Raw genomic sequence first — 17,774 nt, 5'->3', positions numbered from 1 at the left:
ACACACAGATAAAACAAAATCAAAAGAAAGAATTACAATGAGCAAAATTGCTCATTACAATTAATATACCAGTCAGCTATAAGTCAAGCATTTTAAAGTTACATTGGCAGAAAGTGAGAGATTACTTTTACGTTATTCTTGATAGATATAGTAAGAAAGGTTGCCACATCTAATCGAAAGTTGCAGAGCTGAGAGAAACACTGTATCGAATCCTTTCTATATGTAGCAGGCTGGTGACTTCAGAGAGCCAGGCCTTAGAAGAGGGCGTCACGTCGCTTTTCCACAGAGATAAGATGTTCCTTTTTGCAATGATCAGACCATATTGTATTGTATAGTTTTACGGTGCATGTTGGTGAGCACAGAGAGGTGTTGAGAGCAACCCAGGATTGCAGTGCGTGGGTCTGGAGGAATATTGCAGTTATATACCTCAGAGAAGCATTTATGCCTGGAGTACTGTAATATTCTAAATAGCATCCTTTGCAGATGGAGAAGAGAGTTATTGTTTATAAACAAAACGCAAGTGTTGCTTAGTTTTCTTTCCTTTAAAAAATGTATATCTTGACATTGTGAATCCAAGCCACAAATGTTCTGGCGGATAATACACCTGCTGTTACATGTTAAACAGTGAAGCAAAAATGGCATTTTCCATTGCTTTTATTGATAGAGTTGGTCTCCAACAATGTCCTGTCTCTGGTATAATTGCAGTGATGTGATCTTCATATTTCTTCAAATTCTGTTATGGACAAAGGTACATTTCAAACGTGGTAGCTTATTACATGTAGGATGTTTAGACATTGATGTGACATGAATGTGTACACCCTCAGGGAATTGATTTGAATGTACTTACAACATTCATAAAGCATGTTGACACGAGCGTAGTCACTATCAGACATGGATTTTTTTTTTCCAAGTACACGGGTGAGATCATCACGGACAACGATGGTCGGTGCCCCGTTTTTGGAAAAGGCTTTGCTTGAACAGGACACACACAATCAAAAAAGTTAAAGAATGTTATTAAATGAATGAGTCTAAAGACAAACCTACAATTACCGTACGTCACAAAAATGAAGACAAACCAGGTGCAGACTGCAGCAAACAACTGACTTTAAAAAACCCAGTACAGTAGGTGGCAGTGAAGCAGTCCACAGTCCAAAGAAAACCTTACATTTGGTTTCAATGCTGCGGCTTTGAATATATGATGAGTTTGAAAACATTTAGTTGTACACTTACTTTTGGTACTGCATGACTGAGTTGTAGTCATAGGAAATATTGTAATTTATTGTTTTCAACATGGAAAAGTTTCTCGCCTTTCCTTAGGAATAAAACAAACAAAAAAGTCAGACATTCCATACACCATGTCATATATATAAACATACATAGGTTAACTATTGAATAAATACTCTGTATTGATTTGGGGTCATGCTAAAGTAACTGTGCATCCTGACTCTACGAGGGCCACAGCCCAGGTTCAGTGTATTCAGCTAGTTGCTATGATCGCTGTAGAATTTAATGTCACACACAGTTGGGGGTCTCTAGGGTTTGAAGTTGATATTTTTTCTTGGTTTCAACTTCCTGCATCACCTAGTACTGAATGTTTACTTTTATTATAAACCTGAATTACATTGTAACCCCCGTGTTACCCCCATGTTACAATGACACATTCTGATTATCTATGGACATCAACATGGACACGCCCCATTGATTTAAAACAGCAATTAAGTAAGCAAAACCAACCTTTACGGATGTTATGCCAGTTAATTTTCACATGTTCATTCCTGTCGGAGCGGGAATGCTCATGGAGAAAACCCAGAGCATGGAGGAATTCATGCTGCATCACTTTGGTGTACATACAAAGATATTTGTTCAAGGACAGTGGCTGTTTTCCCCTAAGACGACCCACAAAAGACCAGCATCTGTCAAACACACACACACACACACACACACAGTTCATGTAAATAAATAAATGTACATTTCAATTTGTGTAGTGATTCGTGACATTGTGTGTGTACGTGTGTGTGTATGTGTGTATTTGTGTGTGGTCTCTACCCGTATCCGGAGAAAATGTTGATATAATCTCGCTGATTGGTCCTCAGAACAAATTTAACACATGTTTTCTCACTAAAGCCTTTCAGGATGGAAGTGATCCTGAATTTCTCCCATCGATCTTGAAGAAAGAAAGAAAGAAAAAGATTATTTCACATGCACCGCAGCTTTTACATGTACAATAATATAGAGCTCAGTGACTTGACTGGTTTAAGGATCAAGCTGTGGCTTACTGTATCTTGCTGAGATCACGTAAGGCACAACCGTATGGTTTCCTTGTTTAGGCCACTTGCATTTATACTTTGTGCAGGGAGCTGCATTCCGATTTTTATACCAAACAATGTCTTCTTGAAATAGATCTGTAAAATATGATGCAGCTTAGTTTTTCAAAGTCAACATACAACAAAAAACATTGGATGTTTTTCAGCCGACAGCGGCTGAACGGAATCAGTAAATCCTGATTTCACCATGATTTCGTAAAGGCTTCATGTCAGTCAGTGTTACTTCATTAGTGTTAGTCATTACTTACGTAATCTTTTATTTGCTCTTGCGATCAGCTCAATGGCTTCGTCTTTGTCTTCTACAGGACAACAGAGAACAGTTATTACACAGAGGAACGTCCTCCTAGACTTAAAATCAGGATCTTACCTTCTTCATCTTCTCCACCAACACCAGCCTGAAACAAGTCATAATATTGAAGATACACCCCGTAGAAGATTTTGACTTTTAACAAATATTATTTCATTCATCATATATTTTCACCACAGTTCTGTTGAATTGGTGAAGGATAGCAGATTTACTCCCGAAAAAAAACAAAACAACAACCATGTGAATAAAGACTTACTGCAGAGGTGGCCATCAAAAATAAAAGAATGAGTGAAAGTAAAACCAGAGTCATGATGAGGAGAAGGTTAAAAACTCCAGTATTATTTCTGCAGCTCAGCCTCTTCCTTTTTATAAGCAGCTCTCACAGGGTGTGGCTGTGGTGTGTAAACAATGTTTTAAAATAACTGATTATGTTCTTAAATTTGAACAACTTCATGTGTCAGCCACAGAGTCTGTCTTCTATAAACACTGGCTCGTCTGCCTTGGTAATTACTCAGTAGTATGCCAGGCTTGCTGACACAGAACAGGAGAGAAATTATTGAGTGCTTGATATTATTTTTATTATTTTATTTTTTATGACAAAAGCAACAACAACAATAATAATAATAAGAACAATTATCTTTATTATATTCATACCATTAAATACCAAATCCACTGAAAACTTGCATGACAATATTATTATATTGCTGTATCTTACCATTATATTTTTTAAAAATTAGCTAGTAAATATACTCTTATTTATATATTTATTTTTTATTTTCTGATTCTGAAAACTTAAAAAAATATTTTTTTCCTGGGGCATTTTATTTTTTTCCTTGGACACTTGAGCTAACATACAGTTATTAAATAAAGAATTAGAATATAAAGACCTTCAATAATATGCTCAAATAAAATCTGAATAATAAAAGAAAATTTAAATATAATGCAAGTCCTGTACTGCAGTTAAATCTTTTACACACATGTAAAAAAAACAGAAAGTGGTGACTCAACCACTTCCTGGAGCTTGAAAATTATAATATCTCCATGAAGTAATGTCATCATCAGTTACCTGACCAACCTGGGAGGAGATAGTCAATCTGTAATCCATGTCAATATTATTGACAAGACGTTTTGGAATAATTCCAGCTGGACGGCACAGCAGCTGCAGCTTGGCAGCCGTTACTGGAGTGTTCTCTAGCAGGACAACTGCAATATTGATACTAAGTACTTCTTTTCTGAGAATGTTTTTGGCAGATCTTAGTTGTTTTACTGACCCCACTAGAAATACGTCAACAAAAAGGACAAAGAAAATGAGTGACTTTCAGCTCGTCCCCTCGTTATGAGAGGCCACAGTGGTAGTCCACATAGTTTTTCCTAAAACCTTCAGGTCACTGGCAGGAGGTGTGCCATTGCACCACTGTAGCCCTCAACTTCAACAATAAGAACAAAGAAGAAAGAACGTATAAACCATAGTCATGTTTATTGGACCAAATATCTGGAAATTTGGAAAAACGACCAATGAGATTCAATTATTTTCATTGATGTCTTTCCAAAGATTTGCCATATAATCTCCACCCCACCCCTCCTCTGAACCCCTACCAAATTGCAGTGAAAAATATTTAGTTGTATGATTTTTCCGCTGAACCACAGGAATAAGTCCTGCTGACGGTTTGAACCCCAGACAGACATGTCCGAAGAAACCAGATAAAATGTATAAAAAGACATTGCACAAAATACTTCATTTTTATTTTGTTTATTATCAGATATATTATATATTGAATAGTTAACATTGCAACAAAAATGTACATTTGCCTTCCAGTGACCGAAGTGTAATGGTGTAATCACAGTGATGCGATCTGGAGGATGAACAGTCTTCAGTTATCTGCCAGGACAAAAATAAATGTTGTCTTTAAAAAAGAAAAAATGAAATCGATGTTTTATAAACTCTCTTCAGCGTTACAATTTTTTATTTACTAACAACATTCATAAAGCCTGTTGACACGAGCGTAGTCAATGTCACTCATTGACTGTGCAGTTCCCAGTACACGCTTAGCATCATCGTTGGCAATGATGGTCGGGGCTCCATTCTTGGAGAAGGCTGTGCTTCATTAGGACACACACATAAACATGTTTATTATTGTACAAATGGAATACAACCATGAACTGTACAAATATATATAATATAATACAAATATAAAAACAATTCCTAATAAATGTATTAAAGAACATGCATCCATACAAAAACTTACTTCCTGTACTGCATGACAGAGTTGTAGTCATAAGAAATATTGTGGTTTATAGTGTTGAACTTGGAAAAATTTATAGTTTTCCCTGAGACAAAAACAGAAAACAACAAAAAGAAAAATGTGTTAATGTGTGTTAGTGGTGACAAGAAACTGTTTAAACTTTCATCTACTGTGTAATCCAGGTGGATCGGCTTCTGCTGCTGTGACATCATAAAGATTAGGAGGAATACGTTTCACACTTTCTACATATGTCAGACTTTTGTCTTGGTGAATTCAGCTGGATTTTGCTGTCACACACGGTTCCACATCTTAAGCGTTTGTGGCTCAGTTTGATATTTATTCTGTTGTATTTCTCTGAAGCTTTCCAGTGTTTGTTTAAAAGTGAATTTTCTTATCGCTTGCCAACTTTCTATTTACACTCGCTCTGCTTAAGAAGTCAGCTCTGAACTCTTAGTTTCTAGTTGTTTTTCCCTACCTGTTAACAGATAAGAAATAAAATAGACCATTGAATTATGGCCGAATTATGGAATTATGGTGTTGGGAAGGTCAGCTCACCGTCAATAATGTTATTCCATTGAATTTTCACAAATGCATCCCTGTCAGAGCGGGAGTGCTCGTGATGGAAACCCAGAGCATGGAGGATTTCATGCTGAATAATTCTTCTGTTCAAACAATAATATACCTTCAAGGAGAGTGGCTGTTGTTTCCCAATACGACCCACATAAGACCAGCACCTGTCGTACACACACACACATTTTATATGCATTCAAGGTTTACTCTATATTCGGATGTGTTTATTTTTTGGTCTCTACCCAGATCCAGAGAAAATGTAGAGGAAATCTTGATGCTCTTCCCTCGGAACAAATTTAACACAGGTTTTTTCTTCGATGTCCATCAGGACCGCAGTGATCCTGGACACCTGGATTTCATCTTGGAAAACAAACACAAATTAATGAACACATTAATGTCCTGGACGGCATATATCCAGCATGGTCAATCAATGACATCGACTGTAAAACAATGTACAATTACTGTATTTAACCCTTTGTATGATGAGTAATTCCAAAATACTGTTACTATACTGTAACCTGACCCCAGCTAAGATGAAGGAGCTTACTGTACAGTAAACACTGCGTGTGCTTATCTTTTTACAGCCAAGCATCATGACATTGCATGCGGTGATGTCTGACAAAAATATGGAGCTGGGACTTTTCCTTGTTTTAGAAGACGAGGTCGTCCTCGTCCTCTTTAAATACAAATAAAGTTAATTTAAGGTCACAGATATGATACATTAGCATTGAAATTCTGCCAAAACTGTTTAATTTAAATATTTAAATGTAAGCAGCGTTTAAAGACCATGTTGCCACTCACTATATGTTGCTGAGATTTGGTAGGGCACAATGACATCTGGTCCATATTTGGGCCACTTGCAGCCCCACCGTGTGCAGGGAGCTGCATTCCTGTTTTTAACAGGAACAATGTCTTCTTGGATCAGGTCTGCAGGAACAAACGTATGATACAATTTTCTTTTTAAATCAACAGCCATTGACATTTTTTCCATTAAAGTAAAGTTTGGCAACAAACTGAACAACAGAGTATACCACTCTTCCTGTTCCTTCTTAAAAAAGTTTAAATCCAAATTAGTCAGTGTCAAAGCTCTTACGTAGGTCTTCATTTATCCTTGCAATGGTTTCAATGACATCCTCCGATTCTTCTACAGTCAAAAAGCAGAGAAAGGAAATTAATACAATAAAAAGAAAGACCTTTTAAATAAATTGTCATTAATATTTTTACCTTTTTGAGTTTCACCAATAATGCCCTAGAACAAATCATGATATTGCACATCGATTATTTTTTCTATAAATTTTTCTAAACATTATCACCACAGATAGTAGCATTTAAAAATTAAAATATAGAAATACATGAAAAAAGACTTACGGGACAGGTGGTCATCAAAAATATGGAGATAATAGAATAAAAGACAGGAGTCATGATGAAGTGAAGGATTCTCTCAAGTCTGAACTTCACCGTTGGTACAAGAAGGCAGTTTTAAAGGCTTTCTTAAGGTGTGGCTGAACTTTTTAGTTTGCCAACAATCTTTATAAAAAAAATACATGGGCGAAATTCTGAGTATGTCTTTTATAAAAACCTATGAATTAAATATGGACCTAACCGAATGTGTACAATGATTTAATGATAACTTTCAAATGTCTTAGGGTTCTATTATTCACTTGTAAAATATAGGACAAATACGGAAAAAAAATCAATATTAAACCAAATTTAAAATAATTGCAATACTGAACTGTCAACAACAACAACAACAACAAAAAAACAGTATCAGGGCCACTGGGAAAATAAAAAGTTTAGGGCTGACCCTGGGCAGAACTGCAGTTCAACCCAGGCCACAAAACAAACAAACCTTTGCACTTAAACTCATGCCATTGGTCAGTTTGACCGTGGTGTCAAGTGCATTGGGGACAGTGCATTGGAGTGTGGACTGATGAGACTGCTGAAAAAATAAGTGCTGCACTGACAAATGCTGGAGAAAATAGCATTAAAACTACAGTAAATACCCTGGTCTACTGATAAAATGGGTATGGGGTTCCAAACTCCTGGACTGGGGGCCATTTCCTGCTCACACAACCACCACATCTGGCCTGTGACTAAATGTTAGAAAAAAACGAAAAACACAAACAAGACAATTCTAAAGCTATATATACTTTTTTAGACTTAGCTTAATGCACAAAACTTAGTAGACTTTGTCTACTTAGTAGGAAGTAGACAAGTTCAGTCCACATAGACTCATACACCAAACAAGAAAACACATTTTAATAGCGCCTGGATCTGTTGAAAGACACCTTATTTCAGTAGTTTTAGTATAAATGCCATCCCTTCTTGTTTGGAAGTATCATCACAGTGATGTAACCTGATAGGGAATGGAGGTGTTAAATATTGTGTACGCCTTGTAAATATTATTGACAGGATGTTTGGCACTCGTCCAATAGTTTGGCACGTCAGTTTCAGCCAATGTGACGATGACTGTAATAAAAGATCCAATAAAAGGGATTGTCTTTTTAAGGTTTTTTGCTTATTTACTCTTTAATTTAGTTTTCTTTGGATGTGGCTCACCCAGGATGACAGCTGCTCCACGCCTGTCAGTCATGTGGTGCTTATGTATTGTTTTCTAACCCACATATGTTATTAGTTTTTGTACAAATTGTGTACAGTAGAACATGTTTGTCAATCTCAACGCGTACAGGATGTTCCTACCCGCAATGCACGTGAAACTATTATGTGAAATATAGGTGTTGGTTGTTCTAAACAAGTATTCTAGTCTAGTATTATAATATAGGGCAGTTCAAAATATCTGAAACTTTAATTATTTATAGTTGTTATATATCAGCACATTATAATTGGCTTACATTTATACAGTTTTCTTGTTTCAGCCAGCTCTTTATAACCAAAATGTGATCTAGTGTTAGATCCCCTTGGGCACCCTGGAGTAGAGGATTCAATTGTTTAGAACATTCAACCCCTGGATGTGATAATTCAAGAGGTAGTTTTCCAGCATAAATAAATCAATTAAATCACATTAATAGACATATACATTAATGTTAAGATGTGGGTTATAAGAAAGAGCAAAGCATTGTGTTTCTTTTACTTCATAAAGCACGTGAACAAGACCACAGTCACTGTACCTCGTTGACTTAGCATCATCTGCTGCTGTTGATGTTGCTTTATTAGCACACACACTGGACACACAAACACAGTACAAAAGTTAATTGCGCAAACAATGGGATACAATTACAGTATTCCGTGTAAATAAAGAAACACCCAGCCCAAACTTCGAAGGAAACTAATTTTATTTATGTTATAAATGTAAAATATTTGCTGCACTAGAATCTACAGCAGGTTGCATTTTACAATTTATCAAGGGACAGCACAACAGTGTGAAAATAGGCAGAAGATCATGTGTTTTTGAAAGCAGTTAGTAAAAGTTAAACTTATGATTATTAAAAATACTTCCTGTTTTAAAAAATGAATGACCCCCCATCCCCAAATTGTTAAAAACACTGGTTACTTTTTGTCAAACTGCATACTATATGTCATGTGTAAAAATATCACGTCTAGCTAAAGTGCGTAAAATTTCACCCCAGAATAACACATACTGTACTGAAAACACTGTGGTTCCTGCAAAAGTGCACAAATTAAGAAAGTATTTTTTGGTAATATTCATTATAATTGAATAATATTTGGAAATGAATAATCTTTTTTGTGGAGAATGCTATCATGTTAGCATAGCTTTAATTTATATTTGTAAATTTTTTTATTGTGTCAATTTTCGTAGTTTTTATCGCAGCAGGCGTGCATGTCACAATCACATAAACACAGCAGAGATGTTGATTTAAAATAAGGAGATGAGCAAAAAGGAAATGGCAGAGGGTTCACCCAAGGTTAAGCCTCAGCTGCCACAGGAGTTCAGCCTTCAGCCTTCTATTTATCTGCACCTTTCATTAGGTGTGGCTGAGGCTTTATGCCTGCAAACGATGTCTGCAAACAGAACAGAAGCAAAGTTAATGGAGGCGACATGTATGTATGACAGACAGGTAGCACGTCTGGCAACATGTGGTCCATTGTTTTTACATTTACCACTTACACATGAGGCAGCTTCCCTTTTTAAATAAAGAAATAATTGTTCCTTTATGACTGTATTATAATTACTACTGTTTTGTGGTTTGCACTCAAATGAAACTTAGACCTACATGTATTACTGTTACAATTAAAAAGTAAAACGACAGTGTATGAACCGCACCATACAGTAAACAAAACAAGACATGTCAATCAAACCTAATCAAAATCTTGAGTTGCCATCAGGAAAAATTATGTTTTAATTATAATTATATCATTAATTATAATTTTAAGTACACTTAAAGCACAAGTGGCAGTTTAAAAAAAGCTGCCTTTTTAATAAAAAAATTAATTGCTCAAAATCATTCTTGACGTATTTATTTCAGTCAAGTTTTGGATTCTTCGTCTCAACATGATTCAATCTAGCCATTTGAACAAAAAGATCAGACGTGCAGGTCCAGTGAAGTGGTAGGAGGACACAATAGACACCAGTAACCATGTGAGTCATGCAACTCTCCCAGTTACCTTACCTTACTGGGACTGGGAGGTGTTGACTACTGTGTTCATGCAAATACAAGGGCACATGGACTAAGTCCAGCAGGATGGCACGACAGCTGCAGCCTGGAGACAGTTTCTCCAATGACACTATAATGAACTACTGTGCTGGTCTGAACAGTATCAGGATCAGGATCAATGACTTGTCAATATATTTATCATAATTATTTATGAAATAATATTGTTTTCATCATTTCTCAGCTCTTGGCATAAATGGGTTACTTTTAAAATCATGAAGGGCAAATGCTATGAACTGACAAAGAAGAAACCATACGTCATGTTTTCTGTTTCTTTTTATTGATATCCATGACAGTTTTAATATGAGTACTTTTTTTACACGTTATGGTAGGCTTGTGATTTATTTTTTCGGACTAAACTGTACACTGATAAAGTAAGTTTACACGAATGTAGTCACTGTCACTCATGGAACTGGCAGCTCCCAGTTGACGGTTAGGGTCATCGTTGGCCACAATGGTCGGGAGCCCATTTTTAGAGAAGGCGTTGCTGTAATGGACACACAGACCACAGAATCAAATATTTAAAAAAAAAATCATCATACATGGTTAATACAATTTCATATGGTGCCTTATTAACTGGGACATTTTCAAACATTCAAAAGTGGACAATAACAAAAAAGCGACTTACTTCCTGTACTGCATGACTGAGTTGTAGTCATAGGAGATATTGTAGTTTATTGTGTTCACTTTGTCAAAGTTTCTCTCCTTATCTGTAGAAGGAAAAGACAAATAGGTCATCAGTGAATAAGATTGAATATATAAATCCAAAGGTAAATTATCACCATCTCTTCAACTGAGGCTGATACTAAGAAACCTACTTGTTCTTTGAAAAGTACAAGTCTGGAGGGAGGAGATTTTATTGTACACTATTCAATACAACTCTTCTGTCTTGATGTAATTGTGTTTTCCACTCCAACCTACTGTTACGTTAGCTAAGAAGTATCAAGTTTTTATTCCCATGATGTCCTTGTAGAAAATGCACTCCATTACTACATGTTTACCTAGCCAAACTTTTCAGTCAGTCTTAGGTTTTGTTTTCACTCAAAATTACGCAATTTAATTTGACCTTATTCTGTCTGGCATTAATCAAGGGTTAATTACAATACAACTTAACCAATGAGACAATTTTTAGGACGCACTATTCTACTGTTGCTCAGATAAAGTTCTAGAACATTTGAACATTCTTTATGCTTCTGAATTTCCCAGACAAATCCGGTAACATCTGAAGACTTTTGCCCTAGAGGCACATGTTGCATTGTATTAAAACAAAACTTGGCCGGTAAGCTAACCATCAATAATGTTCTCCCAGTTAATGGTCACGGATTCATCTCTGTCTGAGCGGGAGTGTTCGTGGTAAAAACCCAGACCATGAAGGATTTCGTGCTGAATCACCCTGGTGTAAAGACAGCCATTTTTTCTCAGGGAGAGGAGCTGTCTTCCACCAATTCGGCCCACATAAGACCAGCACCTGTCATTCACACACACACAAACAGATGTAGTTCATTTTAGGGCTGTGCCATTAATAACATTTATCATTTCTTTAATTACATGTTACAATAATCCCAATTTATTTGGATAATACATGACCTTAATTAAACACATTTAATCATGACTAATCAAGAAAAACAACACTCTTTAATGAGACAAATAATCTTTTGTTTGTATTGCGCAAACAGAAACTTAATTTAGATAAGATTAAATTTAGCTTCGTAGAGATTTTAAGTGTTTTAGTAATCAAGTTCATCTTGGTGAGAAAATACATCAAAAGCTCCTCTCAAACTTTGACTGAGCCGGTGTCTCCAATAATGCTCGTCAGTCTACAGTCCCTCACTCAGTGAGGTTGATCTGTCGTAACCTGGTGACCCGACCCAAAATTGAATCCTCAACAAACCCATGCTGGGCGTTGAGATGGTATTTCAACCTATAGGTGCTATTATTCACCTTTTATTTCGACAGCCCACATTTATTTACACTTGTTGTTTATACATGCCGGATGTGTGCAATTATTATTGACGTATGTAATGTGAGCTGGCACCTACCCAGATCCAGAGAAGATCTGTATGTAATCGCGTTGTGATGACCTCTCAATAAACTGAACACAGGTCTTTCTATTGAAGTCACGCAGAATGTCTTGGATCATTTTCCTCTGTTCGTCATCTTGAAAAACATAGCAAATATATTCAACAAATTGTGCCATTTATGCATTTCACATTCATAACAACTTAAAATGATTAATGAAATGTTGCCAATATATACAGTAGACTGGACGAAGGATCATGTTGGCACTCACTATAATCATCAGAGATTGTGAAAGGCACAAAGGAGTTCTTTCCAGTCATAGGCCACCGGCAACCCGTCTCTGTACAGGGAGCTGCATTCCTGTTTTTATTTGGCAGAATGTCTTCTTGGATCAGGTTGTCTGCAGAAAAACAAAATAGATATGTTTTTGTTTCAACTCAACAGACATTTTTGTGTGTGTCTAATAACAGATATTTTTTCAGCAACTACAGCTAAATATGACAATGTCAATTCATGTTAATCTTCGTTTGTTCTTGTGTTTCAGTATCTTACACAGGCCTTCGTTCACTCTGGCGATGGTTTCAATGACATCCTCAGCTTCCCCTATAGGTGAACACACAAACATGAAAACACCTTTAAGTAAGAGAAGCCATTTTAACACATGGTAATTATGTATATATATATATATATATGTTTAATTATAAAAACTTCTTACCTATAGGATATGCATTGCTGAGACCACCCTGAAAAAAAAAGCAATATTCTTTCTAATCAAAATATGTTATAATAATGTATACATTGGTTTCACCTTTTTTTTTTTATTTTTTTTTTTTTTTTACAAATTCTGTAATTCTTAACAGATGACCAAATGACAAGCAAATTTCCCCAAAATCTTTGAACTATTGAAGGGAAATGGGTTCAACAAGTCAAACGCCAAACACTAACCTGGTTAAAAAAGTAAATAAATCAAATTCAAATCTGACGGTATTATTTGAGGGTATAAAAAAGGATCAAATACTTACAGGAGAGGTGGCTATCCAATGCATGAGCAGAATGATAACAGGAATCATCGTGTACAGAGGGATTCAAGGTGCAGGCTGGTTTACAGCCAGAGCTTTCCTCTTTTTATAGGCAGCACTCTTTAGGTGTGGCTGAAGATTTTGGACTGCCATCAGTGTTTACAAAATGTTGATTATACAATTAATTTTAACAAACAGGCATGAGAGACAATGTGTGTCAACCTTTAGTTTATGTGTGCTGTGACACGCAAGCAGGATGATTGTTTGCTTGTTGCTATCATTGATTGGATGATACTACAGTATCAGTATCTCTGAGGAGATTGTTTATAATTCTTGACCTGATAAACCTTAATTTGATCCAACGTCTGTTTAAACTTAATTGATGCTGAGTTGTTTCTTCCTTGATTTGGTTTCGGCTCTGTTCCGTATGATTTCCAGACATGTTGCTACGGATTTTGGGCTCCACGAAAAGAATCTTCACTGGGCTCCCAACACAACACAGGCAAAAATCAAATTTAACTTAATTTAACTTACCATTAACATCAAGGACCCCTAGGGGCACCCCCCACCCCCAGTACAGTTTTATCCTCTTGGGTCTCTGTGTCGGAGCCTTGAAGGGCCTATGTGTTTAATATGTACACACTGTATTAGTAAAACAGCAGATGGAAATGCAAATTTTCATACATTTTTTCCAAAAGTCCAAGAAAGAGACAACTGCCTCTGCCACGTCTGCCTCAGCCACTTTCGAGAACTACTGTAAACTGTGTTAAAAAAAAGATCACAAACATGGCAGCCAGGAATAATGATCTGAGGTGATAAACCTTAAACTAAATAGACATCTGCAGTCTAAAAAACAAATTATAAATAATGCACTGCATGCTTAGAAATCATATGGGCATTATTTTGATTTTGTTTTTAATAATATTTTATTCCTGAAATGTAATTATCATCAGTGGGAGTCAGATGGATTTCTTTCCTCCTCCTTTCCTCTTTGTTTTTTTTTCTTCTAGCCCTCCTACAGTATATATGACGTGCAATTATTATAATTAATCAAAACAATATAATTGTGCATCGTGACTGAGCCAATTCAAGTTGTTCAAAGTACTGTGATTAAAACAAGTCAGGTTCCTTAAGTAACAATCAAAACTGATCTAAAAATAAATGAAACATTCAGTTTGTATTTGACATTTACACCTGCGCTGTCTCTATGTCTCTGTCACTCTCTCTCTGTCTGTCTCTCTCTCTCTCACTGCCACTGTCTCTGTCACTCTCTCTCTGTCTTTCTCTCTCTCTCTCACTGTCACTGTCGCTGTCACTCTCTCTCTCTCTCAAGCAACGCTATGTGCTAAAATTGGCTTTGTTTACATTCGCTGGTCATACGCCGTACACTTCCTTTTGTGTGATTTTGCGCACATTTTTTCACAGTGACTAAATACTGAACCACCCACAGAGACTTGAAAAAAGACTTGATGTGGACACTTATCTAAGCATAACAGGCATTTTGATTTTTAAATTTCTTTGAATGTGTTGCTGGTTCAAGTGATGTGCATATAAGATCATGTTTGTTATCAACAGGGAAATACAACAACCTACTGTCAAAGCTTTATTGATGAGGTTATGAATGAAATATTAGAAGAGGACAAGACTCTGGGTTTTACATTCTCAACGTTATCTCCTACAGATGTCTCCCTTCTTTCTGGAGATGTCTCATGTTTTAGAGGGACTGTTTGTTGGTCTAAACACCTTGTGTGGACATGTACGTTTTGGGCCCTTACGTGCAGTATTCCCTCTATACCAGGAGTGGCCAACCAGTCAAGAGGCTACTGTGTTACTGCAAAGATTCACATGATATACATGGGCACATGTCAAATGCACCATCTTTTAAAAATGACTTTTAGAACTTTCTTAATTTGCATCGACACCCATCGTCATGAGGTTGACATAAGGAAAAAACACACAAACATAAGGCCATGCCTGCTCTGTACTCTCTGAATTATTTTACTACATTTTACTACATATTTTACTGCATTCAGTAGAGCTGTTCGAGAAATGTTCGTGAAACAAGAGGCACAAACACCTGATTGACGAGCAGGTTGTGGCACACCTGTGCTTATGCAACTAACCTAATGTGCTCATGTGTCAACTAGCTTTTTCCACGTGTCAACAAACAGCAATGCAGTCTAACCTTAACATTTCACAGCATAGCTAGAACAGGTTTTTTAATTAAAAATGTAAACAATTCTCTAAGCTGTAACGCTGCAGTCCTTACTCAAACTGGTCTGTTACTACAGCCTCTCCTTTAAATATCATGTAATACAACTTTAAAGTCTGTACACTCGCCCACATCCTGTTTCTTCGAATTCTAACAGAACGGGGTTGTGGAAGGTAGTGTAAGGTAGGACCCTTGTAGTACATTCGGTGCATTGGTATAGTCGGTGTGAAAGAAGCCTAAGCTTGTGTCCCTATTGAGAGAGCTGCACTAACAGAGAAAAATAGAGGGAGAGAGAGAGATTGAGAGAGAGGTGTTGTCTGTCAAGATTCTCATTCCTCCAAGTCATGTCATCCATAGAGTTTAGTTGTAAGAGACTGGACTTCTTCTTTGAGTTTGAAAGAAGTTCCGTTCCTCAACTGAGGAGCAGTTAAACATGTCATATGTCAATGGGAGTTGTTGTGATCAGATCTGTTTAGAGAACACTGCTGTGGTAAAAACCTCCTAGGATTCCTAGCAGGATGATATATAGCAGATACAATCATACAATCATCACCGCAACGACTCTTCACACCTTGACTTGTGACTCCTTTGTGAAGTGGAGAAGTGTGTGGTCTAGAGAAGTTTAACTACTAGACTTCCCTCTTACATCAATCAGAAACTGATAAAGTTCCTCATTTGAGAAACTACTTTGATTGTTCCTTAAGTAACAATTAAAACTGATCTAAAAATAAATGAAACATTCCGTTTGTATTTGACATTTACACCTGCGCTGTCTCTATGTCTGTCTGTCTGTCTGTCTGTCTGTCTGCCTCTCTCTCTCTCTGTCTGTCTCTCTCTCTCTCACTGTCACTCTCTGTCGCTGTCACTCTCTTTCTCTCTCTCAAGCAACGCTATGTGCTAAAATTGGCTTTGTTTACATGTGGACTTGATGTGGACACTTATCTAAGCATAACAGGCCATCCTCATTTGAGAAACTAAACATCTTTCAAGCTCAAAGAAGTCCAGTCTCTTACAACTAAACTCTATGGAAAAGGAGCGCTGTTAAGGGCTTAAAGACTTAAAGTCTAGAAAGCAGTACTTAGTGCTGTTTGTTGGTATAAACACCTTTTGTAGACATGTCAATTTTGTTTTGACCTTTTTAGATTGTGTGGTAGACAGATTTTGCAGTTCAACAAGTTGTTGAGAAAAAAAAAAAACTAAAAATAGTCTTTTTGTTATTTTGCTGCTTAGTTCCTGCACATTGCCAGACAAGCGTTTAAATATAAAAGATATCAGGATTACAACGTTTGTTCACAAATTATGTTTTAAAGGACACTTATGCGAAATTTGTTTTGCTTTTTTTTGGCCTTCATGTCTCGTACGTTACATCTGATTAAATGTCAGGAGTGCCATGTTTCAGTTCATGTGTGCCTGCTCCATGGAGCTTTTCAATAAAATGTTCATAAAACAAGAGGCACAAACAATTGTTTTACGAGCAGGTTGTGGTGACAGTTAGACTCCACCACACCTATTTATGCTTATGCAACTAACCTAATGTGCTCAGGTGTCAACCATCTTTTTCCACGTGTCAACAAACAGCAATGCAGTCTAACCTTAAATGTTTTTTAGTTCAAATATCTTGATTTCAGAGTAACATTTCACATTTAACATTTGTATTTTTCATTACTTTAACATTACTTTTAAGATTTAAATTTCATACTTTAAAAATATTTTATCTAATGATCTATTTGATCTATAAGTCTAATTGTATTTGTAAATGAAATAAAAAAGGCAACAGTTGAAGCTAAATTCAGAAATTAAATTCAAGTTTTTTTTCCATTTGCGTGACTTCACAAACAGTGCCTCATACTTGACCCATGCATCTGTTTAGAATCTGCTTTTCTGGTTTAACTTTTTCTTGTAGGTAAATACCTACAAGATTATGTGGAGGGGCAGATAATAACCCAGGCTGTCAAATTGTTGTTGTTTTTTTTTCAACAGGAAATGTTGAAAAAAAACCAACGCCTTGGATATGATTCATTTATCTTTGTTTATTGAAATTATTTCTAATAGGTAAAAATGTTGGAATCTCCTTTGACGCCCAAGTTTTTTTTAGCTGTGATTTTATATAACTTGTCCATCTACAGACATTCTTTCTACCAGAAAAGGTGTTGACTAAACATTGGTTGTGCAAATCTTTACGTAAAAATTCCTTCACCCGTGGAGAGAGATGTTGCAACATTATAGATAATGTATCACATTGCCTCCAGTGCAGCGCTTCTTAACCTTGTTGGAGTTACTGAACCCCACCAGTTTCATATGTGCATTCAGTGCATTCTTTATTGAAAAAATAAAATATGTTTTTTTTTTTCAAATTCCAGACATAAGTATATGTTTTATTTATATTTTTTAAATTCCCTGCAGCACAGATAGGCCAAGTGATGTAGCATGATCACCTGTAGCCCGTGAT

General features: G+C 36.3%; 2 protein-coding genes and 2 long non-coding RNA genes across 5 annotated transcripts; all 4 read right to left on the bottom strand.

Moving 5' to 3' along the window:
- Positions 1-558: 558 nt before the first annotated feature.
- On the bottom strand, positions 559-1,657 carry LOC112486545 (uncharacterized). The gene is made up of 3 exons (XR_003049002.1): positions 1,231-1,657; positions 848-972; positions 559-733 (listed from the first exon to the last, which is right to left on the bottom strand). It is a non-coding gene; the product is annotated as an uncharacterized LOC112486545 (long non-coding RNA).
- A 116-nt stretch (positions 1,658-1,773) lies between these two features.
- On the bottom strand, positions 1,774-3,257 carry LOC103398489 (uncharacterized). Of its 2 annotated transcripts, XR_003049001.1 has the most exons (5): positions 2,888-3,257; positions 2,573-2,719; positions 2,277-2,402; positions 2,047-2,164; positions 1,774-1,913 (listed from the first exon to the last, which is right to left on the bottom strand). It is a non-coding gene; the product is annotated as an uncharacterized LOC103398489 (long non-coding RNA). The 2 variants fall into 2 exon arrangements; XR_003049000.1 differs by having other exon boundaries at positions 2,573-3,257.
- Positions 3,258-4,310: 1,053 nt separating this feature from the next.
- On the bottom strand, positions 4,311-5,947 carry LOC103398488 (low choriolytic enzyme-like). Its single transcript, XM_025053599.1, has 3 exons — positions 5,430-5,947; positions 4,878-4,959; positions 4,311-4,731 (listed from the first exon to the last, which is right to left on the bottom strand). The coding sequence occupies exons 1-3, from the start codon at positions 5,638-5,640 to the stop codon at positions 4,602-4,604; spliced, it is 423 nt and encodes a 140-aa protein (XP_024909367.1). The 5' UTR covers positions 5,641-5,947; the 3' UTR covers positions 4,311-4,601.
- Positions 5,948-10,343: 4,396 nt separating this feature from the next.
- On the bottom strand, positions 10,344-15,959 carry LOC103398457 (low choriolytic enzyme-like). Its single transcript, XM_008337089.2, has 8 exons — positions 13,117-15,959; positions 12,810-12,837; positions 12,647-12,697; positions 12,366-12,494; positions 12,115-12,232; positions 11,365-11,543; positions 10,704-10,785; positions 10,344-10,562 (listed from the first exon to the last, which is right to left on the bottom strand). Exons 1-8 carry the CDS (start codon positions 13,162-13,164, stop codon positions 10,430-10,432), a joined length of 768 nt encoding a protein of 255 aa, XP_008335311.1. The 5' UTR covers positions 13,165-15,959; the 3' UTR covers positions 10,344-10,429.
- Between the last annotated feature and the right edge of the window lie 1,815 nt (positions 15,960-17,774).

The sequence above is a fragment of the Cynoglossus semilaevis genome, unplaced genomic scaffold, assembly GCF_000523025.1.
Source record: "Cynoglossus semilaevis isolate Cse_v1.0 unplaced genomic scaffold, Cse_v1.0 scaffold1699, whole genome shotgun sequence".
In the NCBI taxonomy this organism is placed as follows: Eukaryota; Metazoa; Chordata; class Actinopteri; order Pleuronectiformes; family Cynoglossidae; genus Cynoglossus; species Cynoglossus semilaevis.
This window is presented reverse-complemented; position numbering and strand designations above follow the sequence as displayed.